Source organism: Camelus bactrianus, chromosome 28, assembly GCF_048773025.1.
Source record: "Camelus bactrianus isolate YW-2024 breed Bactrian camel chromosome 28, ASM4877302v1, whole genome shotgun sequence".
NCBI lineage: Eukaryota > Metazoa > Chordata > Mammalia > Artiodactyla > Camelidae > Camelus > Camelus bactrianus.
The window spans coordinates 21,717,647-21,745,478 of record NC_133566.1 but is presented as its reverse complement, the minus strand read 5'-3'; the positions used below and the strand labels follow the sequence as shown (position 1 = coordinate 21,745,478).

The window sequence follows — 27,832 nt, the reverse complement described above, 5'->3', positions numbered from 1 at the left end:
GTTTTTTTCCACCAGCATAGTCAGGATCAAAACTCATGATCAAAACTCAATTTTGTAGAAAATTCAGAGCTTCGTGTTGATCAAGTTAATTTTCGACCCCGTGTTCTCCTCGTTTTCCTATAGCTATTATTTTCTTATACTCTCCTTTCTGACCTCTTATTTCTCTTTAAATTTTGGGGGTTTTTTCCATGCGCCCTCCACGGTCTTTTCACTATTTACTCTCGGTTCTCTCCCAGGACAATTCTATGCCGTCACTGGACGTTAACAACGAGCTGTCTGCTGACCAGTCACGATCCTCTATTTCAAAAGCTGACCGAGGCTACGGGCACAAGTCCAAGACCTCAAATAAGACACCTGTAAAATGAGCTTGATCTCATTTTTCCTGCCCTATTTTTAAAATATGTAATATGTATCCAGAAACATTACAGTCATCTTTAACTCCTCTTAGATGATTTTTAATCACTGTCATTTTAAAAAGCAACTATTTTTAAAGGCTTCTGAAGCATATTTTAATTCATGATCTTACTCCATTAACAGAAGATGCAATTATTTTGATAAACGATACTACTGTTCAAACTGTTTACTGTAACCCTGTTCAGGACGCCAGTCTGCTCAGAGATTATGTTTCCTCATTCTCTTAGTGTCAGCCTCGGTCATCAAGTTTGATGTATGCCACTTAACAAGCTGAAGTCTGAAAGGCTGTTCTGAGGACAGCCTTCCTCTCTTTCCCTCTGACATGACACAGGTGCACGCAAAGCAGAGCATATCCACACGGAGAGAAGAAGGTAAGGAGCTGAGTCCTAGATGGACTATTATGGTCAGAAACAGGAGCAGACACCAAACCTTTATGTCTGTAAAACACTGAGGTTTTGCCGCACTCATCACAAGCGGCGTTTGCAGCTCACTCTTGGGACCATGAATTCCTCGGGATAAAGGCAAACCAGCCCTTTCAGCCGGTCTGTCCATCGGTTAAGAGGAATGAGCCCAAACACGGCGCACTCGTCCTCGTGGTATTTAGACACTTGTGATTTCTGGAGGGAATGCCACAAAGAAGTTAAGCGGATGGGGGATTTAGAAAGCTGTGGGAACTTCATCAGAGTATCTTTGTACCATGAGTTGCATGAAATGAAAAATGAAACCAATGAACAATAACCTCCCAAAAGGTAACTGTGACGATGGCATAAAATTAATTATATAAGGTGTTGATCAGAATTCCTGACCACTGTTAAGCGCCTCGTGCAGCTTAGCTGAGGAAGGGGACCCCGGACGGTGGGAGGGTGTGAGGTCAGTAACACGTCGCTCATTCTCAGAACGATCAAGGGCAGAGACTGACGCCTGCTCTTCGCCCCTTTGCCCCTATTGCACTAAAATCATATCTCATTTACTTTTCAAAAAAAAATTAGAACATCAGCCATGAGAATCTTAATTCTCCTTGGAGTAGAAATGTCTCCCACTGGCTTGTGAGGGTACCGGCACCTCGCACAGCCTCCGGCGTTGCCAGGGAGAAAGACGGCACTGGACAGTCTCTGGACCATCCCTTCCCACTTTCACTGATGACGGAAACATTTCACTAAAGACAAAATTTCTATTTAATTCACTTATTCGAAGCTTGCCCCAGGGAAGGCTCAACCTTTCCAAGTCATTATAAGTATGAAAAGAATTTGAGTAATATTGCTATTCTTTTAAGAATAATATTTAGGTTAGTCACTAACAGGCTTGTTTTCCATAGTTTGGAGTTTAGCCGGTCAGTGTACTGACGCACTGATGGACTTTCAGAAAGTAGAAAAGAGAGTCCCTCTTCACTTACTGCGACTGGCCCCTCTGTTTCGAGTTTTCAGGTCTGATGCTAGTTCTTCATTTGATTCACAGTGTGCTCTGGAGATGGTTCAGAGAGGCAGCAGGGCTCGTTAATATCTTGCCTTGCCACGGTGACAACGATTCTGCAACACCAGTTTGTCATGAAGGATGGGTTTTAAATATGTATGGAGCGAGCTGCTGCTTGATGGATCACAGCAATGGCCCCTTCAATGAGAAAACCATCCCATCCCGAAGCCAGACATCCCTGCACAGGTGACACTCCAGGACTCTGCTGTCAATACGCTTTTACTTAAAGTAAAACTTGACTGATAACCAGAATGCTCTAGCGTGAGAGGTGGAGTCATGCCCTCTGCTAAACTGTGATGCTGGTGAGGATTCAGCTTGAGAAAATCTTTTTCTTTCTGCCCAGTGCTAGTGGATGGAAGAAGCCAAATTTGTACCACATGGTAAATGACGGAGGCTAGTGACATTTGTTCTTCAGTATCATTTCATGCACACCCCCCCCAACAAACCTGACTAAGGTGAGATAGGAGTATCTTAACAAAAAGAATGTATCGGTCTCTAGTATGGCTGAGGGCTGGAATTTTTTTTTAGGAGAGAAGAATGTGAATAAATTACTTTCACCTCCCCAGGGGCTCATAACTCCACTTCCCTGGGTCTTACGACTCTCCCTCCACTGCAATTTTTTTTTTTTTTTTGAGCCCTGTAATGAGTTGTCCAAAGATATGTTGAAGTCCTAACCACCAGTACCTCAAAATGTGACCTTACTTGGAAATAGTGCCATTGCAGATTTAACTAATGAAGGTCATCCTGGAGTGCAGTGGGCACAATCCAGCAGAACGGGTATTCTCAAAGAAGGAGAGACAGAGTGAGAAGAGGTCCCTGTGAAGACAGAGGCTGAGATGAAGCTATGCTGCCACAAGCCACAGAACACCTGGGGCCACCAGAAACTGGAGAAGTCAGAGAAGGATCACGTCTTAGAGGCTTCAGAGACAGCATGGCCCAGCAGACATCTGGATTTTGGAATTTCAGCCTCCAGAGCTATGAGAGAATAAATTTCTATTTTTTTTAAAGTCACCTAGTTTGTGGTTCCCTGTTGTGGAAGCCCTGGTGAGACAGAGGGCAGGGGGCAGGGCACAACCATTCAAGGAGTGACACAGCCATTAGCACCAAAATGGCGGAAGACCCAACTCCCGGGAGACCTTGTGCTTCATTGCACGCTCACTGTAACACAGTAGCACGCTAGAGGGCTCTCCCACTGGTGCCGTGACAGCTCTGAGGCTGACCCTAAAGATCAAAAAGTGGGTGATGGCCCAACTCCTGGGCATCCCAGCCCCTTCCCCAAAGTAGTTGGAACAATCCTCCCACTCGTTAGCATATGAAGTTGCTGCGCCCATAAAAACTAACAGCCCCACACAGCGGGGCTGATCTCACTTTCCAGATGACCCCAAGCTGAGGCTGCCTCCTCTCACCTCTCGTGCTGTCTCTCTCACCTTCAGAGATGGCCTCTACTCTATATAGTGTGCATCTCCCTGAGTAAATCTGCCTTCGCTCTACAATGGCTCGTGCTTGAATTTTCCTGCGTGAAGCCAAGGACCCTCACTTGGCAGGGCACGTCCCAGGGACTCAACCATGACCTGGAACACAGCCACCCCCTTGAGCCTCATTTTCCTGTATCAATACTACATTAAATAAAACTTTTGATAAGTGTCCTATTCATGTTTGTAAAGTTTCAGGTCTTATTTTTAAGTCTTTAATGCATTTTAAGTAGGTTTTTGTTTATGATGTTTGGTAAAAATTCAATTTCATGCCTGTGTATATAATTTAAGTTTTCTTACCACCGTATGTTAAGAAGACTATCCTTTCCCCCACTGAATATCCTTGGCTACCTTGCCAAAGACTACGTGACTGCACACTCCTGGGTTTGCGTCTGGGCCCTCTGTCCTGTTCCATTGGTCTCTATACCAGTATCATACTGTTCTGATCACTGTAGCTTAGTAATATGTTTTGCAGTCAGGAGTATAACTTTATTCTTCTGTCTCAAAATCTTTTTGGCTCTTCAGAACCTTTTGTGGTTCCCTATGAATTTTAGGATTTTTTTTCTATTTCTACAAAAAATATCATTGAAATTTTGATAGGGACTGTATTTAATCTGTAGATAACTTTGGGTAGTACAGACATTTTAACAATATTAATCTTCCCATCAATGAACTCAAGATCTCTTTCCATTTACTTGTACCTTTTAAATTTTGTCTTAGTCATGATTTGTAGTTTTCAGCCAACAGATCTTCCGCTTCCTTGGTTAAGTCTGTTCCTAAGTATTTTATTCCTTTTGATGCCATTATGAATGGGACTGTGTTCTTAATTTCCTTTTCAGATTGTTCATTGTTAACGTACAGTGACACAACTCATTTTGTATGTTGATTTGTATCCTGCAAGTTTTCCGAATTTGTTTATTAGTTCTAATAGATTCATGTGTGTTTATACGTGTCATCTTTAAGATTCCCTACATGTATCATGTCATCTTCAAATAGAGATCATTTTACATCTTCACTTTGAATGCAGGTCCATCAGTTGTAGCAAAGGTGCCACTCCGCTGAGACATGTTGCTGATGGTGTAGGTTATGCGTGTGTGGGAGCAGGGGTATGTGAAAACTCTCTGTACCTTCATTTTGCTCTGGACCAAAACTGCTTTTAAAAAATAAAGTTTTAATTTTAAACACAAAACAAACTACATTTAAAGAAAAACACTTCTATTCTGATGGAAAATATGACAAAGTGATGACAAAATGTCAGAGCGGCTACCAAGAGGGCTCGTCCATACACAGTGAATAGCAGTAGATTTCTATTTTTATTCTTGGAAAATTAATCTTTTGAGGGAAGAAGAGGTGAATAGGCAAATTATCTTACTGTTCAGTCCACACTTGCCTGCTTCTCTCAGACACAATCATCACCCTTGGTTGGAGAATACAAGTCAATGAGGCCCTGAAGCTAGTTTCTTAGAGCTGGTTTTTGGAAGTAATGCCGATTTGCCACCTTAGCCTGGGAGCCAGAGAGCCAGAGATGGGAGAGGAATAGAGAAGATCTCCCCACTTATAATTAGTCAGTCCTTTTAGAAGTCTTCAGAAGTCTTCACAAACAATGCAAGGACACTTCAGAGCATGGCCTGCTTGGAACAGGTGCTTGGAAACTACATGAAACTCTGACCATGATTATCCTAAAATTGACCTATTTGCAAACCTAATAGGCTGCCACTTCCCTAGACCCAGAACAATCCAAATTCTGATACATTCACAGAAAGATGTGGTTGAGTTCACCCAAAGTATAGCCACAGTATTTCCTGAACAATATTCTATGTCAGCAACAGCCTTGGCTCCCCATGGTAGGAGCTACTGTAACACCAGCCAAGTTAAAAATTAAAGTGTTCCATTAAGAAATCCCATTGGGTTGAGGAACTGTGGCTTTGATGACCACTGCAACAAAATGTGGTCTGGATTAAGTGAAGGTGAGTTAATTCCTCCATTTTTCCAGAAAACTATATGAGTTGTCAATTCAAATCTATTGATATGGGCAGAACCAATGTATTTAATGCATTTACTGGTGACATACCGATTACCTAGTAATCACGTAATATATACAGTTGATTTGAATTATTTTTTAAATAAACATTCTAATCTTCAAAATAAGAGTAAACATATTTTTTTGGTGATAGTTATGTGCTAAAGACCGTGATAGGTAATTTCACAACCCATCACTTAATTCCTCAAGATAGGTGTGTTTATTCACGGTTCCCACTCCCCTGGCAGAGCCTTCTGAAGGTAAGAGAGTTCAGTGATTTTTTTTTTTTTTTTTTTTTTTGGCATAGGTATCACACACCACAGCCAGATGAGACACTACTTAACACAACCTAATCGTAATCGTAGCTGCACGGAAATGCAATTGTACAGGTGAGAGATTCCTGAGAGATGACGTGGTCAAACTTTCTGTAAACACAGCAGTGCTGAAGCACAGACCTTCAAACCTTCCTGAGAGCAGAATTCACTGCCTCACGGTGTGGTGATTTCCATCACTGGGTGGCTGCACATATAGAAACGCCTTATGTGCACCACACGGAAATGGCTCCCTAAAGCTCTCACCAAATCAGTTTGACGTTTGTCCTTCAGAACTGCATACAAAACTTAAAAATCTCCTTCCACAGGGGCCCCATGCTTCTTGTAATTGGAGTTAAAATCATAATCTCTCTCACTAAGACTCATCTCCCTAGTGGACTCAGCTGTAATAATTATTTCTCATTTAAAGGATTTTAACTTCTTATACAAATATTATTGCTCCTATCTAAATACATTTACCTTGAAACATGTAATGTTAATTATGATATTACATAGTTGACTATACAAACGGAGTTGGCTGTATGTGTGTATCTATCCATCTATCTATATGTACAGATCGTCAAGGCATGTTAAACATGTTGTGCTATGACCTTGGTAGTTGTCCATCACCTCCATCATTCTGGGTTACATAACCCAACTGTGCAGTTTTCATTTTGTTCACTTTTCTCTGCAAGTCCTTTGAGATGATTCTGAGTAGCTCGTGTCATCCAGGAACTAATTCTCCGCCTCCCTGTTTGAACACAACTGGTACATCATAATCTCTGTGGCATATACTCTTATCTCAGGGATTTCATTGCAAGTGGTAACTTTCAAAAAACGTGAGATATTTACTTGAACATTACAGTGAGTCAAAGTTTTACCTATGTAACTAATTTACACTCCTGTGGTCTTTATTAAATAAGAAAGAAAACATGAAATGGCTCGTAATTTTTGAGCAATGAAAATGACTGTATTGTCAAATATCATGTGTGTCCTGATTAAAAATAGGTAGATGATGATGATGATGAAGATAGCTTGATAGACAGAAAGAACGAAAGAACAAAAGAACAAAAGAACGAACGAAAGAACGAAAGAAAGAAAATCCACAAATAATACGTGATAATGATTGGCAAGTTTCAATTTTCCAAAAAAAAGTTAGAAATTGTTTTATACGCTTAGTTTTGTGAATGTGTATGAAATTTTCTAGATTCTGCAGCCAGAATAAAAACTGCTGAGTTATACAATGTGTTTTTTTTTTTCAAGTTTGCTGATTATTGACAAAATATTTTTCAAATTGGTTATAGAAATGTGTACATTATCAGCACTGTATTAGAATTCTTCTAGCTCCACATTCATTGTCTTGTTTCTTACTTTTTTCCCCAGTTTTATTGAGATGTTATTGATGTAAAACACTGTATTAGCTTTAGGTGCCCACATGATGATTTGGTATATGTATATATTATGAAATTATTCAAACAACAAGCTTCATTAACATCTATCACCTAACAGTTCCACGCTTTCTTCTTGTGATGAGAAATTTTAAGATTATCATCTACTTCCAAATATACAATACAGTATTGTTGACTATAGTCACCATGCTGCACACCACATCCCACAGCTTATTTATCTTACTGGAAGTTTGCACAATTTGACCCATTTCCCCTGGTGCCCAAACCCCCAGCTCTGGCAAACATTTATCTGTTCCCTGCTTCTCTGAATTAGGATTTTTTATTTTCCATATACAAATGAGATCATAAAGTATTTGTCCTCACTGTCTGAGTTATTTCACTTAGCATAATGATCTCAAGGCTCAAGGTCCACATCTGTTACACCCCCCTCCACACACCTCTCTCTCTCTCTATATATATATATCTAGATAGATAGATAGATAGAATCATAGAATCCTGCAACTGTCAGGATTTCCTACTTTTAACATTTTTTATTGATTTATAATCATTTTACAATGTTGTGTCAAATTCCAGTGTTCAGCACAATTTTTCAGTTATTCATGGACATATACACACTCATTGCCACATTTTTTTTCTCTGTGAGTTATCATAACATTTTGTGTATATTTCTCTGTGCTATACAGTGTAGTCTGTTCTACAATTTTGAAATCCCAGTCTATCCCTTCCCACCCTCCACCCCCCTGGTAACCACAAGTCTGTATTCTCTGTCTGTGAGTCTATTTCTGTCCTTTATTTATGCTTTGTTTTTGTTTGTTTGTTTTTTTTTGTTTTTTTCCTACTTTTTATGGATGCATTCAAGCCACATCCTAGCTGTCAAAACTCCAAGCTGACACTCTCACACAGCAATGCCCGAAAGTTACAGGAAAGGCCAGGGTGACTGCTCACACTGAGCCTTTCATCATGGGGTAAATCAGGCCCAGGAGCTCCCAGCTGCCTTCCCTCTCTGTCCTGTGGCTACGTGCAGACTCCTCTCACTCACTGTCTAGGACGAGTTATGATTTATCATAAGGCTGCCTTACCTGAGCACGATGCTAAACGGTATTAGAACAAAACCAAGCTCCTCTTAACCAGTGAAAAGGAGGAAACATTTTTTGGTAGGAAGTCAGAAGTTTCTGTCATATGGAGTTTCATGTTTTCATGTCAAATATAGGGAAAATGTAGCACATTTACTGAAAAGAGTGATTATTTAGGTTTGTTCTTATTTCAGTTCACCAATAGAGCTTTTTTTTAAAAAAAATCAATGATTACTTTCTAATATCTTTCAATTTCTGTGATTTAAGCTGATTTTTAAAGGCATTTGCTCCTAATTAGTAACATAACAATCTGTTTTTTCCTCCACAGTTACATTGTCAACATAAAATGGTACTATTTCTGAGTCACTTCGTAAAAATTTTAGGGGAAAAAAACCAGTATCAGAGAAAAGTGATGGATTCCCCAGAACAGCCTACACTGTAGGAATCCCAATAAATAAAATATATCTACATATTAATGAAACTTAATTTTCCACAGATAAAGCAGAATTCATCTATACAAAGATGACTTTTTAACGTCAAAACTAAGACATACAATTTACAAAACAAACATACAATTTAATGTATTAGGATGACATTATGCAAATCTCCTTGGATTTCCATTTAGAGACTGTCTTGAGATTCTATGTCACTTTTTTCTTTTTTTTTTTTTTAACATTTTTCTATTGAGTTATAGTCATTTTACAATGTTGTGTCAATTTCCAGTGTAGAGCACAGTTTTTCAGTTATACATGAACATACATACATTCATTGTCACATTCTTTTTCGCTGTGAGCTACCACAAGATCTTGTATATATTTCCCTGTGCTACACAGTATAATCCTGTTTATCTATTCTGCATATGCCTGTCAGTATCTACAGATTTTGAACTCCCTGTCTGTCCCTTCCCACCCCCTGTGATTTTTCTTTTCTTTTTTTCTTTTTGGTAGGAGGAGAGGAGATGAACTAGTTCTTGGGACCAGGGTTTAATTGATTCCCATGGTTCCAAATAATTTCTACATGGAGTAGCTATTTACAGACTACTCTTGTTACTAAGGATTCAGGGGTCAAGAGTAAGTTTTGATTTAAAAAAAAGTGTGACCTCTGTCTTTGTTGTCTAAACTACTCCACATACAGTTTCATAAGAGAAGTTCCAGGAAATTTTTGAGCAATAGTATCATTACTGCAACAAATACATAGACTTATAAATTATAAAGTGAAACACTTATTCAAATCTATTTGTTTTGCTCTCACTGTTGTTAACCTGTGTAGTATCTTTTATACGTCCAACAACATACACATATTTTAAATGCCTGGAATGTTTTTGTATCAATAACTTAGTCATTTGAATTCAAGGTTGCTAAGTTAATCCTCAAATATCCACTGATCTTTCACACTACTGTCATTTGCCTGACAACTGGAGTCAATCCAGTGTTGTCTTTCTGATGAGCCTGGCAATCCAAGGACGTGAAATATGAGACGGACAATTTCCCTGAATATCCTTTCTGGCTTCAGACAATAGGAATCTTGGAATGTGCTGAGCTTGCAAAACAGGTAACCCAAATAGGAAACGGATAAGATTTCTAACTTAAATTGGCCATTATAGGAAATGAACAAAAGCAGCTTCCATTTCCTGAATAAGGAGTGATTTGTTCCTTTCTCTGGATTGGCTGGCAATCGATACGAAAGGAGGGAAAGAGACGCTGACAGCAACCCTCTGCCTACGAAAAGCAACACTTGCAAGCCTGGTGTAAGACACTGCAACTGTGGCATCTGGGAAAGAAATAAGTTGCTTTTCTCACATGATTGAAAGTCTATCTCTGCACAGTTAAGCCTTGTGTTCTCTTATTCCTAGGAGGTAACTTGTACATTGGGGTGAGGTCTACATTGTGTAAATCAAAATGGAAAAAAAAAACAGTTAGAGACTTGGAGACAGGGTGGATTTCCTGTTTCCTATTTACTTTTGTCAATGTGTACACAGCTGCAAAGCGCAGACTCAAGCATGCACACACATATACACATCTGCACACCCATTGTCTAATGTGCAGAATAATTCTCTAATTTGCCCACATGGTTTACCTGGTTTGAATTCCTCTTCTTTCTGTCTGTATCAATCATGCCATTCCTTCTGCTGCTTTAATTACATCTTATCGTATGAACTCTGTATATGCCTCTTTTATTTTCTACTCTCATTACCCACAATTAAAATTTTAATTGCATCTTGTATTATACAGTTTGCTACCATTTTTTATAAATGTTATGCTTCTCTTCTGCATTAAACTATAAATGAACTGTGCACAAGGAACACATATTAATTTCTTAGAATCTTCCACATTGCTCTGCACACAGTGCAATTCAAGAATAATTGTGAGTTGCATGAGTTAAAGTGCATCCCTCAGTGCTGAGCACATTGAAAATGTGTAAATGAATATACCTTGATTGATCTCTTGTCATCATAGACCAACCGCTTTTTTCTAGGTTGATCAAACATATATATTAAACATATATATATATATATGCAGTTATGTACACAGTGAAAGGCACAATTTAAGAGCTCGGTTATAAAGTCAGTGTAAAGATTTAAGTCATTCATACTCAACAGTTCCCTTACAAGTCTTTTAAACAACTCCAAAAGGACAAAGAAAAATTGTTTTTATTATATCTCACTAAACAAAAATTATTATTCTCTCCCCCCCATATATATATATATATACCACACACACACACACTCTCATATACGTGTATTGGCATTTTGATGATTTTGCATTTAAGATAACTAACACATTCCTTCAAAGAATGGGGTTTAGATTATTGCTGGCCATTCTAAACCATTTAAAAATATTCGCACCTCTTGGCAAGTGATGGAAACGTTAGCTGTCTTGATTGTGTGGTGGTTTCATTAGTGTGCACATCTATCAGAATTCATCATATTGCTCAGCTGAAATATGTATACTTTACTGTACAGGAGCCAGACCACACTAAAGGTGTTAAAGTGTGTGTGCGTTTAGCATTTACTTAATTCTGTGTTCACATTAATCCTCAAACTCTGAACATGTATAGTAGATTTTTTTTTCCTTTATAGGCATTAAATGAGATAGTATGGTTGCGGCTCACCTGTGGATTTTAGGTGTTCATTTATAGATTGCGCGTTCATCACAGAATGCATGTTCACCATTCATTAACCCAGTGCCTACTGTGCACGGGTGGTATTCTAGACAGTGTAAATGAGAAGGCAGCATTGATCAAAGCAGACAAGTTTTTCCCTCCCCTAAAACTTGAGAGACAAAAAATAAACACACAGAGCAAGCATGCATCAAATAGTGCTGATGCTACAAATAACGTTCTCTTGGGTGTTGTTTAGACTGAGCTGTACAGTGAGTCAGTCTAAAGGCCCTCATGCAGACAGCAGCCAGCGCTGTTGCCTGAGGAGGAGGCGAGCTCTAGGGTGGCACTTGGGGAGGGAAGGAGAGAGTGGTTCTCGATGTGATCAAAGAGGTGGGCTGATCGTCTAGGCCCTAGAAGACAAAACAGAATTTGAAAGTTATTTCAAATTCCAACAGAAGCCATTGGGGTTTCCAATAGGGAAGTGACATTGCCAGTGGCCTTGAGATGAGTTAAGGCCGTGGGACCCAAGGCCACGATCAGAGCATGTTTGTAGTATGCAGTAAATAATGGCTTAAATAAGTAAATAAATAAAGTAAATAAATCAATTATATAAGATTTAGAACAAAGAAAACAGAAGTACTCATGCGCTGGAGACATTGTGTAAGCCTCATGAACAAAGAAGACTGCACTGCGCATGTGTAAGCAGAGAACAGATAAAAGCAGGACAGGTGCATCATAGATGTGCACCTCCCTGTGGCAACAGAATAAAGTGTTGTTAACCCCATGGTGTCGCCTGCTGAAGTCTGTCCGGCCTGTATGGCAACTCTCGTGCATTTTTTCATTTGGGCCGCTCACCTTCTAGAACTCCATGTCAGCCCCCCTCGGCTGACAGACATGATAAGAGTTCTATTTGAGCAAAGATTACTCAGTCAGGCTGCTGTGCGGCAAATGCACTGCAGGGGAATAAAAGTGGAATCAGGACAACTAGCTAGGAAGCTCCTGAAGAATTTCAGTCAAGAGATGACCTGGAATAACACAGCAAGTTGGAGGTGGAAACGGAGAGGAGTGGATAGAGTCCGATGATACTTTTGGTATTAACTGTGGAGGAAGTGTGATAATTACGATGTGAATACACAGTATGTGCGTGTGCTTTGCTTTTTACTCCCACCATCACTGCATGCACACAGCCCAGCTTATCATCCAGAGCTTCACGGAACAGCAGACAGATGGCCTGGCTATTAGAGAAATTGTTCAAACCTTCTGTGCTTCAGTGTTCTCATCTGTTATGGGAAATGATAATATCACATAATACAAAGATATGATGGCAGGGTTAATATATATACAGTGCTCATAACACTGCCCAGTACTAGTAAATGCTACATAATATGATGAAGATAATAGCTATTTTTGAATGTCTGCTTTGCAGCCTCAATAAGATTTAATGGAAAGAAGGATGAGTCTGGAACTGAAAAAACCTGTACCTGAATTTCTGCTCCATAAAGCACCATTTCTTTTTGACTTTGGATGTATTGCTAAATTTCTCTGAGCTGTTTCCTCACCTATAAAAAAGAGATAAATCCCATATCCCAAGAGTAATGTAAGGACAAAATGAGATGTTTGTAAATCACGCAACACTGATTGGCACGGTCAAGAGACTTAAATATGGGTTCCTATGGAAAGTTGAATGTGTTCAGTTCGTTCATCTTTCCCTTCCATAGAATTTACTGATGTTGATCTAAGCCATGTGACTTTATTGGCCAACTCCATGTTGCCCAGGTGACTCAAGGACAGTCTTTCTAGATTTTAGTTTGCCTTCCTGTGTTTCTGCAATGTATTGGGAGAATACGACCCAGTTAGCTGCTGGTGCAAGGAAAATAAAGAAACACATAAAGCTTCTCTGAGGCCAGTCTGAAGTCTGGAACCAAGCTCAGTGAAGCCACAGCCCATCGAAGGTCTTGTGAGCAAGAAAAGGAGCATTTATTGCTGGAAGACACTGGCATTTTAAAGATGTTTCTTTTGCAGTTTTATTGCAGCAGAAGCTGATTAATTTTTTCCTTTCTTCCTTTCAAATCGTACCAATTCCCAACACGTTCAATTGTACCTGAAACGTAACCATTTCATATGGTTTAAAGAACTTTCTGGTTCTCCTGGACTGGGACTGTATTTGATATTAATTGTCAGTAAACTCGGATTTGGTAACAGGGACCATGTGGCTAGCACTGTGGTAGATTCTCTTTGAGGGGAAAAAAAAAAAAAAGACAAACACAGGAAGCTTGATAAACTTAGGATCTCTCACTGGAAACATTCTCCAAGTCCTTCCTGAGGGCCTGTTTCTCAGACATGCTCCAGAATCCTAGTTCGGAGGTAACTGGAGGAGGTAGGGCAGGTTTCGTGGACGATGCTGGCGCGGAGTTGGACGTAAAGGAAGGGCATGTGTCGACAACGTCACCTGAATTCTGAGTCACTTTAGCCCTACGGTCGCGGGCGATGGAAAGCACGGGGTCATTACTCACTGTATAACTCTAGCTTTTCTCTGAGGCCTCTCTGCCAGCCCCAGGGCCAGAGTCTCCTGACGGCAAACCCATCTTCCTACCTAATGGGACCTGAGGGAAAGGGGTTTGACAAGACAACCTTCAGGGTTTGATCAAAATTATCTTCTGACCATTGTTTTTGTCTTTAATGAGCTAAAGTGTCACTTTCCATTGACAGTTGAAAGGGGAAGAGAAAAGCGAAGTCCACTGATTTACTGTTTTATTACATTTCTGACAGGAAACAGAGGAGAGCTACGGCCTCACCTGTAAAATCACCCATCTTTCACCTCCGAAGTGTTCAGATTTGAACGGGTGAGTTACTTACCCTAACTGTCAGACTCCGTGACCGCAGACACAGGGCCTCTGGCGGGAGATGGGAGGGAATTCTGAGCAGGTGCAGCAAAGATGTCCTCTCCCCCAACCTTCGGACTCTTCCCAAAGAAGGAAGGATGGAAAGAAGGAAGAGGAATGACGACATGGAGGGAGGAAGGTGGAGTGAAGAAAAGAGGACCCTCCATCTTTGAGCATTAGTGTAAGCCAAGCACGCATGTAGATACTTCGTGCTACATGAGGAATATGTGACTCTCTACTGGGTTGACTGTACGTCTTGTCCCTGAAAACTCTACGTTAAAGTCCATTTTACAGATGGTGGTGAGTTGAAATAAATCGCTTAATATCTTGCCGCTAATGATAAACTATTTTTAATGATGCATGAAATAATTAAATAACAGCATGATTTCAGAAATAATCATCATCTCTTTTAAACCTGATAGCAGCCCTGCGAAGATATTTCATTGTTATCCAGTTCTGGAGGAAACAGGTTTATGAATGCTTAACAACAGGGCTAAAAAAATTTTTTTTAAATCACACAGCTTAAAAACGGCAGAGCCTGGCTGTCAAACCAGGGAGCCCCTGCATTTCCACTTCTAATTAGCGGACCTCATTATATGTAATGAGATTATAAAGGCAAAGTTCACTTGTTTTCCAAACATGCTTTGGAAGAGAAGTGGGGATGGTGATTATGACAGACCTCCAGCAGGGCGGTTTCTGGGCTGGTTCATGCATTTTGCCTAATTTAAAGAATTTCCAAGGTTTTTGTTTTTTAATCCCCCCCGCTTGTTACAAAGTAAAATCTCTCTTTCCCACCTCTCAACTAACCACTAATTGCATTTCTCCTATTTAGCAGAGATGCATTTCTGTCAGCTAAACCAGTGTCCCCGCTCTGCTCAAGAAGCAAGCTTTCAGCGGCAATTAGAAATAACCGTTGTGGTTTCTCCACCTCCCTAAGTCTGACTCCCAGCAGCAGCACAGCCCGTCAGCCCATGAAGACAAGGATGTGGGGGGGAAATCTTTTGAAAATCAAATACCACTGAATGTAGGATCCAGTCATCTTTACGAAGTCCGTCTCTGGGCAAAGCAGAATGGGTGATGCATAAAAACACACACACAAAAAAGTGGACTACAAGGGTGTTATCTTCAGACAAGTGTGAAACATGAGAGGAATGAAGTAAGGAGGGCAAGGGAGCCACTATAATTTGTGATCTGAGACGTGAGCCCAAAGGATTCTGCAGGTTTTACCCAACTTAAAACTCCAAGACTGAATACATTCCTTTGGGTTCTCAGTTCATGAAGAGACCCTGTTACATTGCAAACTGTCTTTGAAGTGTTGAGATGTAGCTGTGTGTGTGTGTGTCTGTGTGTGTGTGTGTATGAGGGAGGGGTCTATGCATCTGTGGTGGAAGGAGTGTGAAAATCTTATTAGGACCGCTAGTGCCTTTACCACTTCAGTGCCTGTTGACCCGGGTGCGCACAGCAGGGCTCGGGGGAGACGGCTCAGATGCGCTGGGCTTTGCTAGGTTCCTCCCTGTGCTGTCTGGCTGTAGAGAGCTTCACTAAATCTGCTTCTGTCTGACTGTAGCAGGGTTATAATGTGGGAAAGGGTAGTAAGAAAAAAAAAAGTCATTCAAAGACTCAGGTTTGCAACAACTGGCCGAAAACATATGAAAAAAACTAAGTCAACAAGAAATGAAGACAAACATTGCACGCACCCTATCAAAGTATCACACTGACTCTCCTTCACGTCATCCGTAAACACAGACGCGAACGGTCTGCCCACTCGGAGTTCAGCCTCCTCTTAGTGACCACAGGCGTTGGCATTCAGTCGTCAGGCAGGATGAATAGGCATCTCCACAGTCAGCAAGAGGCCTTCTTGCTCTAAAATCCTGCCTTCCCTCCCTTCTTACACCGTCACTACTCAGGGTAGCAGGTCACCAGAAAAGACACGGACGTGGCCTCCTGGAAACTAAGCCCTCGCCACAGCCCTCTCCTGCTGGAAGGCAGTCACAGCTTAGCGTAATTTGACCGCAGAATTAGGCAGCTCATCTCATGGCCCAGAGCAAATGAAAAACAGGACCGGAGGTGAGGGCCGCGATCAGGAAGCTGCCTACGGCTTTGAGCCGAGGCTTACGGAAAGGGACACTGAGAGGTGACCGCGGACACGGCTCAAAACAAGAACTCTTAGGAAGAGTCAGTCCAAGGGACCTATATTCCAAGGTTCTGTTTGCACTCAGACATCAAACAGGGACTGCTGCCCTTTTTGACATCAATGTCAGGTATCAGAAGTGCCACCGTCTCCCCACCCCACTGCGATGCTCCTTAACAACACAGTATGAATTCTGAAATGTCAGCACAATTCCCCTGCTGGAGTAAAGCTTCTCCATGTTGAATTCTCCCAAACTCCGGTGGCCAACTTCAGTCCGGTGTTCAGGGATTTGGTTTCCTGCTGCACCACCTTTGCTGTCCTTGACTTCAGTCATAACCTCAAATACAACACCACATTCTCTTCCCCACAACACTCATCTTATCAGTTACCTTCCCCTAAAGGCTCCTGCAGCCAATCCTGTTTGGACGTCCATGGACCTACTCGGACGTCCCTTGTATTTCCAGGCTCTAGGCATGAGGATGGGTGATTCTGGGAGCAGGCTCCCCCAGCCAGAGGGGGAAACCTGTTCTTGTGAGGTCAGCAAGGACTTTTGTTTTCATGCTGCCTTTGGCCATTCTATTGGATTATTCTCCAGCAGGAAAATGTTTTGAATAATAGTATCTGGAGCTTGAGATTTGGGGCTGCTGGACTTAAGGGGAGAGAGTGTGTGCAGGGAATATAATCAAAATGAGTTTACACTGAAGCGTGCTTCCTCTTTCCCTTGCAATTACCTCAAAAACAAGTTTCCACCGAGGGGTCCCCAAAAGCCCCCTCAGAGGACACAGCGACGCAGATGGGAAGCACAGATATTATGTGTGCAGAGGAAGAATCACCTTCTTGAGGCTGTCTCTCTTGTCCTAATTAAGAGAAGATGTTGGAGCTGAGCAGGAAAACATAAACTGTTACAGCGGGATCTGGCTCCCGTGATCAAAGGCATCCTCTTGGGGGAAGCCCTAATCACGTCTAAGCCAAAGGTTACTGGCTGGAAAAAGTGAAGCACAGTGACTTCTCGGGAAGAGCAGCCTGCGTGGGGCAGACAGAAGCTTACTCCAGGACAAAAGTGGAAACGAGGTTGTGTGGTCGAGGAGCGTTCCGGCGTGCAACAGGCACTAGGACCAGAACTGGACGATGACGTCAGAGATTTGGGGACCAGTCCTGATTCTTTTCCATGTCACGAGGGGGATCACGGTTACATGGACTAGCGTCTGCCTAACACACCTGATTAAAGTCTGGTGCACCTGATGTGTAAGGTAATATGTGCTGTTTGTCAAGCCTCCTTCATGGGGTGGTGGTTAGCGTCTGCAATCTGCCTTCAAGAGGGGTTGGGTTAAAGTCCTGGTTATTCGCGCTCTTACCAGATCAACCTTCAGCACAGGGTTAGCACTTCCCTGAGAAGAGGTTTTAAACATGCTACACTGGCTGTTCTCTGCTTGTCTCCCTGCTCCGACCCAGGTCCACCCCCCGTATTCCCTGGGAGGCTGGGACTGCGTCGCCCTTGTCCTCTGCTTTGAGACAGGCTGGGCGCACAGGCAGCAGGCTGTAAGCCAGGAGGGAAGACACTTTTCAGTATTTATTTCACTCCCTGTATTTTATTTATTTATTATTGTATCATTTTATTTTTTATTTTATCTTTGTGGGGGGAGGTAACTAGGTGTGTTTAATTTTTGGAGGAGGTACTGGGGACTGAACCCAGGACCTCATGCGTGCTAAGCACGTGCTCTACCGCTTGAGCTACAATCTGCCCCCCCCCCCCATTCCCTGGTTTCTTGCCTCAGCTCCATGGTTCCGCCAGTGGCTAGGTTTGATGCCTGGCAGGTGACCTTCCTTCTCCGATTCTGACCTCTCTCCAGGCAGCAAGACCTGTAGGTGATGGGGTCTCCCACACTTCTGTCAACATCCCTTTCATTAAGCTCTCCTTGTTTCAAGTCTTATGAGTGTGAATTTTGCTCTTCCTGTAACTCTGGCTTTCTTTGTTCCCCTGGGGATGGTGGGACCTGTGGTCACATGAGGATGCCGGAGAAGTCAAAGCAGCGGAAACCACTGCATAAGCCCTGTGTGCATCAGCCTCGTGGCCTTCCCCCAGCAGCCCTGCTTCCAGCCTCACATGAAGTCTTCAACACTGACATGGTGTCTGCAGGTTCACTCTCCAGGTCTCTGTCAAACCACAACTCAGAAAAGTTCAGCCAATTAAGCTTTTGGCTTGACTTCATTTGTCAAAATAGCTTCTTTAAATCATGGGAGAGCAGAGACTACCCATTCATTCATTTATGCATCCATTTGATTGTTCAGAAATTCACTCAGTGAGCTTTCAGGATATGCCTTTCTGCCAGTCTTCTGACTGGTGGGGAGCAGAAGGTGCACCCCGCTGGTGCAGTAAAGAGAGTTTAACAAAAGCCCTATTACCACTCGGCCTAAACGATCAAGAAGAAGGATCGCTAGTGCTGTGGGGTCAGCCGATCAGGAAGGAGCTGCCGTTACAGAAGATTCTAGGAGCTGCTCAAATAGTGGTTCCTGGGAACGGGGAGAGAGGGAGAAACGGCTCCTATCTTTCTTCCTTTCCTCTCTCAAATTTTTAGAGAGTGCCTCCTTTGGATTAAACCCAGTATTAAGCCATGAGGCTAAGTCATCCGGATGAGTCAGTTTGTAGGGGTCAGTCTCTTGGTGGGCAAAACGGGGGGAGGAAGAGACGCTCTGGGTGTCTGACAAATGACAGATAACTGCCTTCCGAATGATGTAGAAGAGGAATATTTAAGTCCTGATGTGGAAGATAATGAGTCTTGCTCACAAGAAGCTCAAAATATAAAGGCATAGATTCCAGAGGCATAAACCTGTCAGGTATTTAATGATGTTGACCCCACTAGTCAGAATTATCCCCTTGGGAAATTAGGACTGTCCTCTATACCAGTAAATTCTTGTTTTGACCTGATCTAAAGACACACTGACGGCAACATGGCTTCCTCCATGCTTAGTTTGGATAGAGAGGGTTGTGCATGAGCTGATCATGTGCCTGCGACCCCCTCTCCCTGACCTGGCCCTTAAATACGCTGTAGATTGGCAAACATAAATATCAATAATAACTTCCAAAAACATGCGCTTTTTATAGAAAATATCTCAGTGTGGCACCAAATATATTTAATGATAGTCCTAAACATCTTTGGTTTCTCTATAAAGGGAAGCCAGTGTTCAGTAAATAATGTTCCCGTGTCTTACTTCAGGAATGGCCCAGCTACTCCACAGACTTCCATCATTTAACACATGTAGCACAAATTTACAATTTCAAGTTACCAAATGTCTGGAGAGATCGCCTTTAAGCGGACATGCCTAAAACAGAATTATTTCCAAAGAGTTCATTCAAAAGCTTTTACAGTTATTTGCGTTTAGTTGACTTAAAAGAATTGCGTCAGATCAAGTGATCTTTGGACTTTGTTGTTTTTCTGACAAGCTCTGCAACGGAAACATGAACCGACCGGCCTTCAGGACACCTGGGTGCAATAAAAGACATGTGTGTGGGTTGCACCACCAAGCCGACGCTGGCTTTAATGTCAGATATTAATGTAACACTGAGTATTTCCTAGAGCACATGAGCCTGCAGTTTGCTGTCTGGCTTCGCTCACGCTTAGAGGTACTCAGCCTGTGCTGACTTCCAAGTCCCTTCAACAGAGCTCTTTCAGGTATTCATTTTCACTTAAAGGTGGACAGAGCCAGAGATTTCACAGGTTTCCTGCCAGAGTGTAAAAAAAATAACTTTCTCCTTGAGAGCCCAGGTAGATTATTTACATCTCAAAGGCACAGGAGCAGAAATGCAAAGTCCTCCTCTAAGGGTTTATACAAAACCCAACCATCTTGGCTATTCTCAGGGGCTTTTTATTTTCCCAGTTCCTAAATATCCACTTCAGTTTAAGATATAACAGTAACAGACCAAAATATATATGTATATATCCTTGGGTCACATTCACGTGTCTCACTTTCAGCAAAACTAGGAGGGGAGAATAGGACTGGGGTTCAGGTATCAAGACATTCATGCACCCAAGATAAAAGCCAGATTGCAAGAGGCCCACTCTGATTTAACAATGGAGCCATCACTACCACCGCTCTCCAGATCTCAGGGAGCACTGAGGTCACACAGTGTTGTCATTTTTTTTTTCATTTGTGGGAGCAAAGCTGAAGATCTCCTAGTTTTGCAAAATATACTCTAGGAGGGCTTCATACAAGATGGAACAGACCTCTGATCATCCACACTTAATTATTCATGGCTTATGTTATCAAATATCAAGCAAACAACAATTCAAAATGATCTCTCAGGGTCACAATGCCCTAGTCCCAAAAGGGAGCTTTCCTAATCAATGCCCATCAATCCAAATGGGGAGACCCCAACCAGCGCCCCACCAGAGATAGAGCTGAATAAAGACCAAGGCTAAAAACAGAAAATCCCCACCAACTCCCCACCACACGCGAGGCCAATGCAATAGGGAAGGACACGCTGGTGCTGCCACATGCGAGCCCTGGTCCTCAAAGCCGTCTCAGCTGGCCAGCGCAAGCTCTGACACACACGTACAGACAACAAACGTGGCCCCGCAAACAAAAGGGCAGACAAGCTGCAGTCCCCTAGAACTTAGTACCGGGCAAGGGGCACAGGAAAGGGGAGAGAACAGTCCGGAAGGTAACAGTACACCTGCACTCAAGATAAGGGGCTTCAAAGGGTTTTACTTTCTCTAAATTGGCGTCAACCAAGAAGCAAAGGACACAAACATGCCTGGGCGCTCAAGGGACGTGAGCTGTCAGGCAGTCATAAGACCAGGCCGGGATGCCAGCAGGAGAAACAGAGACGCAGCGTTTTTCTCTCTTGGGTCAGCCCGCCTTCAATTCTCCAAGGTGTACACCAATTTACCAATTTTTACTCTGCTTATAAAAACCCTTTATTTACATTAACGTTCAGTCTCCCATTTGAATTCTTTGTTTTGGGTAACAAGAACTGGGGGCTTTTCCCTTCCTTGTGGTAACAATTCCATTTCCACTCCCAGGCAGAGGCCTCCAAACAGACCCGCCCAGCTCTCAAAAGAGAATAGACCCAGAGTGGCTCCCAGTGAGCCCAGAATGGCTCCCTCCTTGCAAGGGAAGTGGGCCCAGATGGAACAGGTTGAATTTTCCTTCCTGCGCGAGCCGGAGGGGCTCACCCTAAAACCACACACACAAAAACACAAACAACAAATGAGCTACAGCTGCACAATCAGACAAAGTGTAGCCTAAAATTCCACCTCCACTCCCAAACAGAGGCCTCCAAACAGAAGGGCGCAGCTCCCGAAAGAGGAGGGACCCAGAAGGGCTCGCAGTGAGCCCAGAGCGGCTCCCTTCCTGCTGAGAGTGGGCCCAGATGGAGTGGAGAGAACTCCCAGCCTGTGTGAGCTGGAGTGACTCACCCCGTGTGACACTGAATGTGGACCGTAGCTTTGGAGGATCCTCGGCTGCAAACAGCCTCCTGCCGTGGGGCGGCGGGCATCTGTCCGGGGGAGTCCCTCCAGGCTCCTCGGAGCGAGGTGAGGTCCGGGGGCTGCTGGGCCGTGGCTGGGGTCCGCCAGCCACGGGCACAAACTCCTGCGCTGGCTTCCTCCAAACTTGTTACTGCAGGCGCGTTCCTGCGCCCGATGCGAGGCCAAACGAGCTGAAACGTCAGAGTGCGGAGCAGAGAAAGGCTTACAGCACGGCCGAGCAAGGGGGACGGGGCGGCTCGTGCCCAAGAAAACCCCCAGCTCCCTGGAGGGTTTCAGCAAAGCGTGTTTAAAGTCCAGGTGAGGGACGAGGCTCACAGGTACGGGGTCAGCTGGTGCACAGCCTCTGGTTGACGTTGAGGGCACAGGGCGGTCAACACCCTCACTCCCACAGGCGCCAGAAGGCCTGGGGGCCATGGGCTCTCCATCATCAAGCAGATCATTTCTTCCTTCTGGTGACGGTTTTTAGCATCTGAAAAATGCAGCGTAAGGAAGATGCAGTGGGTCAGGCCCCCTCGGCAGACATCGGGCGCCCGGTGACTCAGCAGTGTTACCCCGCATGCGCAGAACCCCGTGTTGCTACGTAATGCGGACGTCCGAGGCGCACGCGCCGTGGGGTGGCGCACGCGCCGTGGGGTGGCGCACGCGCCGTGGGGTGGCGCACGCGCCGTGGGGTGGCGCACGCGCCGTGGGGTGGCGCACGCGCCGTGGGGGCCCCCCGCGGTGCACGCGGCGGCTGGGTGCCGGCTTGGCTTGCGTCGCCGTGTGAGGCGGCGGGACTCTCCGCTGCTGCCACCGCGGAAGCCTGTGCGCGCCGCTCCGCAGTAAAGGCACGTCAGAGGCGCCCGGCTCCGTGACTGCCCTTCACGTGAGCCCGCCAGGCCTCCAGCGGCTGCAGCGCCCGCAGTGCACCCAGGACATACGCGCGAGACGCTGTCACCCGGGTGCTGGGGGCCGAGCTGCCGCAGAGGGAGGCCCCACGGCGTCCGGCTCCGGACAGAAGGCCTCTCACCAGGCGGAGCTTTCCGGGAGCTCAGTTCTCGGGCGCCGGCTCAGGGCCAGTCGCCAGCACAAGCCTTTCCTGGGACTGGGCAGGGTTTGCACAAGCCCTGCTGAGCTGACCCCTTTTCGCCCGCAGGTAAGCATGCCGCCTTCGATCTTCTGATTCCGCTTTCAACGTGAGCAGCATTTAGGGAAAAATAACACAAGTAGCAGGCGTCTCTGCCTCCTCTGACTTGAAGCCAGCCACCCGCAGATCACGAGGCTAATCACGCTGTCCCTTGTGGCCCCAGCTCCTGCTTGTATTTCTTTCCGCAGCTTCAGGGCTCAGGAAGCCTCTTGTTACAAGTTCTCATCGTCTTTCATGTTCTCTCCCCTTCCGTCACCAAACCTCGTTTTTAGAAAAGCACGCAGATGGCCACCCACTGGTCACAGTGAGATGAAATCCCCACTCCGCTTGTCTCGTAGGGAGTTTACGCCTCGATGTCCAGCTCGCTCTGTCCCACGAGGTTTGGCCCCAGATAAAGGTAGAAGGAAACACCTGGAAAGTTACCACGTTGTGATGACAGTAGTCCTGTTACTCGTGGATGTAACCAGTGTCCAGGTTCTCGTCTCGCCCAGAAAGAACTCAGAGGCAAGACGCGGTGGCTAAAAGTAAAGTGAGGATTTATTAAGGGATGGACCGGACACTGTCAAGGGGAGAGCGGGCAGGCTCAGGGGAGCGGGTGCCCTGAGTTTCTTTGGCAAGTTGGTCACATAGGGTGTAAAAATGAATGGGCAGAATATTCACTGGGGAGGGAAGGGTTTGGGGTCACATTCCCTGATTTTCATCCCAGCACCACCTCCTCAAAAGGAGGAGGGATTTTTGTCCTTATTTATTCTGGATCGGAAGTGTCCTGGCGTTGGTGCATGATGGGTACTTCTGATCTGCAAGGCTAATTTTATTGAAATGAGGGCAGAATGAGCAAAAGGTCACATTCGGACCCTGGAGATCCCTGCCCTTTCCCACCTTTGTCAGCCTCCAGACTGCTCATCACCCCAAAAGGTGTGACCACTTATCAGCCCAGAGGTTCCTGCTTTTTCTCCTCTGCCCTGGGACCCCTGGTGCTTCCATGACGTATGGTTTCCTGCATTTAGCCGGTGCCCCTCCTTTCTGCCCAGGTCCTGCCATTTGGCCTGCGCCCCGCTTCCTCTGCTCACATCCAGCTCTCTGCCTGCTCTGACAGTCCCAGCCCTCTGCCTTCGCTGTCTGCTCTTCCACCTTGGGAACCTTATTTGACACCATCCCAACACTGGCAACTTTGACTCCAAAAGACTTGATGACTGATAATCAATTCACTGCTAGTCATGTGATAATTAAACTGAGCATAAGAGTTCAAAATGATATTCCTGATCTATTTTTTGGCTACAATGTCTCTCTTTCCCCTTCTCTGTTAAAAAAACATAGTTCCTCAAATAATAACTTGAAGGAAGAACGGTGAGGCCCGCTCTATATGCATAAGTAACGCAGGACCGCTCCCCACTTGTGAATCAGTATTTCTCAGATATTCACCTTTAACTGACAAACTTTTATTTCTTTTTGAAATAAAAACATCAGCAAGGAAACAGACTTAATAGATTTCACATTTTGCTCTTCCCTCTCTCCCTGGCTGAATTTCCACTGAGAAAAATCATCGAGACCCCCAAAGTGACATGATTGCAAGTGGGATGGAAAATCACACATGAAATTTTGAGAGTCAGCTTCATATTATGTCTTCCCTTTCTCCCTACAAAGTCTCTGGGAAACACACACACACACACACACACACACACAACCATTTGTAATTTGGAGATAAGCAGCTGTGTTTGGGACAATGTAATTACTAAAACACTCTCCACTGTGAGTGAAGAAATGTGCCTGTGACAGTTTGTATCAATCCATGTGTTTATTGGAACGGCTGTGGGCTGCAGTATATCTTTATCAATCTGCATATGCAAATCGGGCTGTTGAGCACACCGTGTCATCTGTGTTGGTAGCAGAGGTCTCTTGTCTCTAAAAATAGGAATAGAAACCTAGTTGTACAGGAACTCATCCTACAGCCCTCTTTGGAGTGTAGATTTGCCTGTGACGACGTGACAAAGGCGAGCAGGGCCCCTTAAGGCATTCCCAGCCCTGGATGTTTCATAGACAGAGAGAAGGAGACATGGCACAAGCTATTGCACTTGCCAAACCAGGCCAGGTGGGTGGTCACCTCGCTGTGGTGACAGCCTGGGGCTGGGTTTTTTTTCCTGTGCAAAACTCCCAGCATGTCAGAAAGTTACAGACCGAAGTCTGTTGCCTCTGGCGTATTTGTAAGGTAAACAATTAAAATAGAGCTTTTGCAGTGTTTACAGTGTAGAGAGGTTTACAGTGTACTTTTTTGTAGCAAAATAAACGTGGCAGATGTTTATAAGGAATAAGACAGGGTTCGAACAATGTCCCTGACCTTGAGATACCATGGAAGGAATTTAGAAAGACAGAGGAAAAGTTCAGCTCCTCTTTCCAATTTCCAGTTCCTTTCCCCAGGATTTCCCTCCTCGAGTGCAGTCTCTACACAGAAGCCAGAGTGACCTTTATAAAACACAAACTGATCAGGCCATCGCTGCTTAAAAATGCTCAGTAGCCTCCCATTGTATTTAAAATCCCAAATCATACAATAGCCTTCAGCAGCCTTCACTGTGCCCTCCGCCTGGGTGCTCACTGCCTCTCCTGGCGCAGCTGGCTTCTTCCTCCTTCTCCTTCTCCTTCTCCCTCCAGGTGGAGACCGGAATGTGTAAAGGAAGCCTGCCCTAAAACCCTTCATCCACTTTCCATCTTAGCGCCCGGTTGCTTTCCTGTAATTTTATGTAACTTTTAATTACACACGCATACCTGTTGTGTCTCCTGCTCACTAATACCCTTCCTCTCACCTGTGCAATTGCATTTATTGTCAGAACCCTACGTATTTACTCACCTGCAGCCTCAGTCCTACCATATTACAATCACTGCCCTTGTGCCTGGGACTCAGTGATGAAAAGCACCGTCTTTGTCCTCCAATAGCGTGTTCTGGGTTTTAAAAAAATTCTATTAATTTATTCACACTATGCGTTGAATCTAATATGCATTAAACTAGGTCCTTGGGATGCATTTATAAGCACGTCAGACAGATTCTGGCTTTTATGAAGGGTTTATTTGCAAAGAAAAAAAAAGACAAATAATCACCTGCGAGAAAATCAATTCCAATTTGGACAAGTGCTTCAAGGAGTTCAGAGTCCTAGGACTGCGTGTTAAACCTGCCCTAGTCCTGAATGATGAGAAGGACTTGCTAAAAAAGGGGGAGAGAGTTCTCTAGAACAGGTGGTGAGAAAGCTCTGAAACAGGGACGTGCATAGTGTGTTCAGAGTCACGATGGGGGCAGGGAACTACAGCAGAAAGGGAAGAACGGTGAAACATTAGCTGAAAATGATGCATGTATCAGACGCAGCAGTCCTCAGGAGGCTGCCCCGAAGAATTAGAATACAGTAAAACAGCAAGAGTGGGTCACACAAGCGAGTGATGAGATTTTTGTTCCTAAAAGATTATTATCATTTTTTCTTTTTCTCTGTTAGAGTTGATCAAGTGAGGGTTGGAGTATCTTAAGTATCTGCATCTCCCTCAGTGCCTGACACATGGCAGGCGCACAAAATAGATTTGCTTAATGAATGACGGAAACAATGCAGGGAGAAAATATGGCTTCCCACAAAGACTGTACGATTCTTGTATTTTCTAATTGAAGCAGAGCCAGTTACAATGTGTCAGTTTCTGGTGCACAGCACAATGTCCCAGTCATACATATACATATATATATTTGTTTTCATATTCTCTTCCATTAAAGGCTATTACAAGATATTGAATATAGTTCTGTGTGCTATATGGAAGAAATTTGTTTTTTTTATCTATTTTTATATATAGTAGTTAATATTTGCAAATCTTGACCTCCCAAATTTATCCCTTCCCACCCCATACTGTAAGATTTTTGAGGATAGGAAATGCGGGGTTGTTTTGGTGGACTTGACTTCCCTCCTCTTGACTCAACAAGAAAATATATGTGACAGCAGACTTCCTGTCAGTTTGCTAGATTAGTATGATTTTTACTTTTTCCATCTCCCAGTTGTGCCAATATTTCTCCAAACCCCTAGATCATAAATGTAGCTCCCACTCTGTGTGATGCTCCAATTCTTGCTGCTTCTGGAAATTGGAAATTAATTCTTAAGAGGACATGGCAGAAAGAAAACAAAATAGTCTTTCACAGCCAACAGCTGCACAGACACATGGGTAGGTTCCCACGCGAAGCAGACAGGGGAGGTGGGGGAATGTTATAGTGACTCTGCCCTGTGCCTCTCGCCTGGTTTGGACGATCCCTGACTTCATTTCCTGTAATCACTGAAATTGCACATTTGCTTAAGCGTGTGTGCGACGGCATATGACAAGTGCATAGAAATTGGCGGTCTGGTCATTTCCACGCCAGTCGATACTCCCTTCCACTCAATAGCGTGAGTTCTATGGTTTTAGTGTCTACTTACTGGTTCTGCCATTTTGCTATAAAACCTAAGTGTTGCACTTTCAAGCTGCGTCATCATCGCTTTATTAGCAGTGGAAATAACTTGTAAAATGTTGCGGGAATGTGCTTGCCAAAGGCCCTAGTGTGAGACTAATGAAACATTCTAACCCCGTGAGACTTAAAGGCCACGATTCCTTTTATTTCACATAGTCAAATCGTCTTTCATCGGAGACAACAATTCACTGAATGTTGGCAAAAGTCAGATTTTTTTGGTCTCCTGTGCTCAGTTGTGCTCTTTATATTCCTGTGAGTTTCACTTGGTTCATTGTTTCCTCCCTGTTCCCCTTTCCTAATGTTTCTTTTTGCATTTTGTGAGATAGAATGTATCTCAGGGTGTGTATTTTTTAATTGAAGGAAGGGCAACCTGTTGTTTTCAAAGGGCCTCTGCTGACTGGGTTTGTAGTGGTGGCACTGTCAGTGTAGACAGGAGAATTTAATTTAATCTGTGAAGTCCTACCAGAAAAG

The 27,832-nt window shown here is 43.9% G+C and overlaps 1 protein-coding gene across 1 annotated transcript in view; it reads right to left on the bottom strand.

The window, feature by feature from the left end:
- The window catches only part of LOC141575430 (uncharacterized), a 43,018-nt gene extending 20,726 nt beyond the window's left edge, over nucleotides 1–22,292 (bottom strand). Inside the window, exon 1 of the mRNA XM_074354547.1 lies at nucleotides 21,702–22,292. Within this exon, the coding sequence (XP_074210648.1) occupies nucleotides 21,702–22,187 (486 nt within the window). The 5' untranslated portion in view covers nucleotides 22,188–22,292. The remainder of the gene's footprint in view (nucleotides 1–21,701) is intronic.
- Between the last annotated feature and the right edge of the window lie 5,540 nt (nucleotides 22,293–27,832).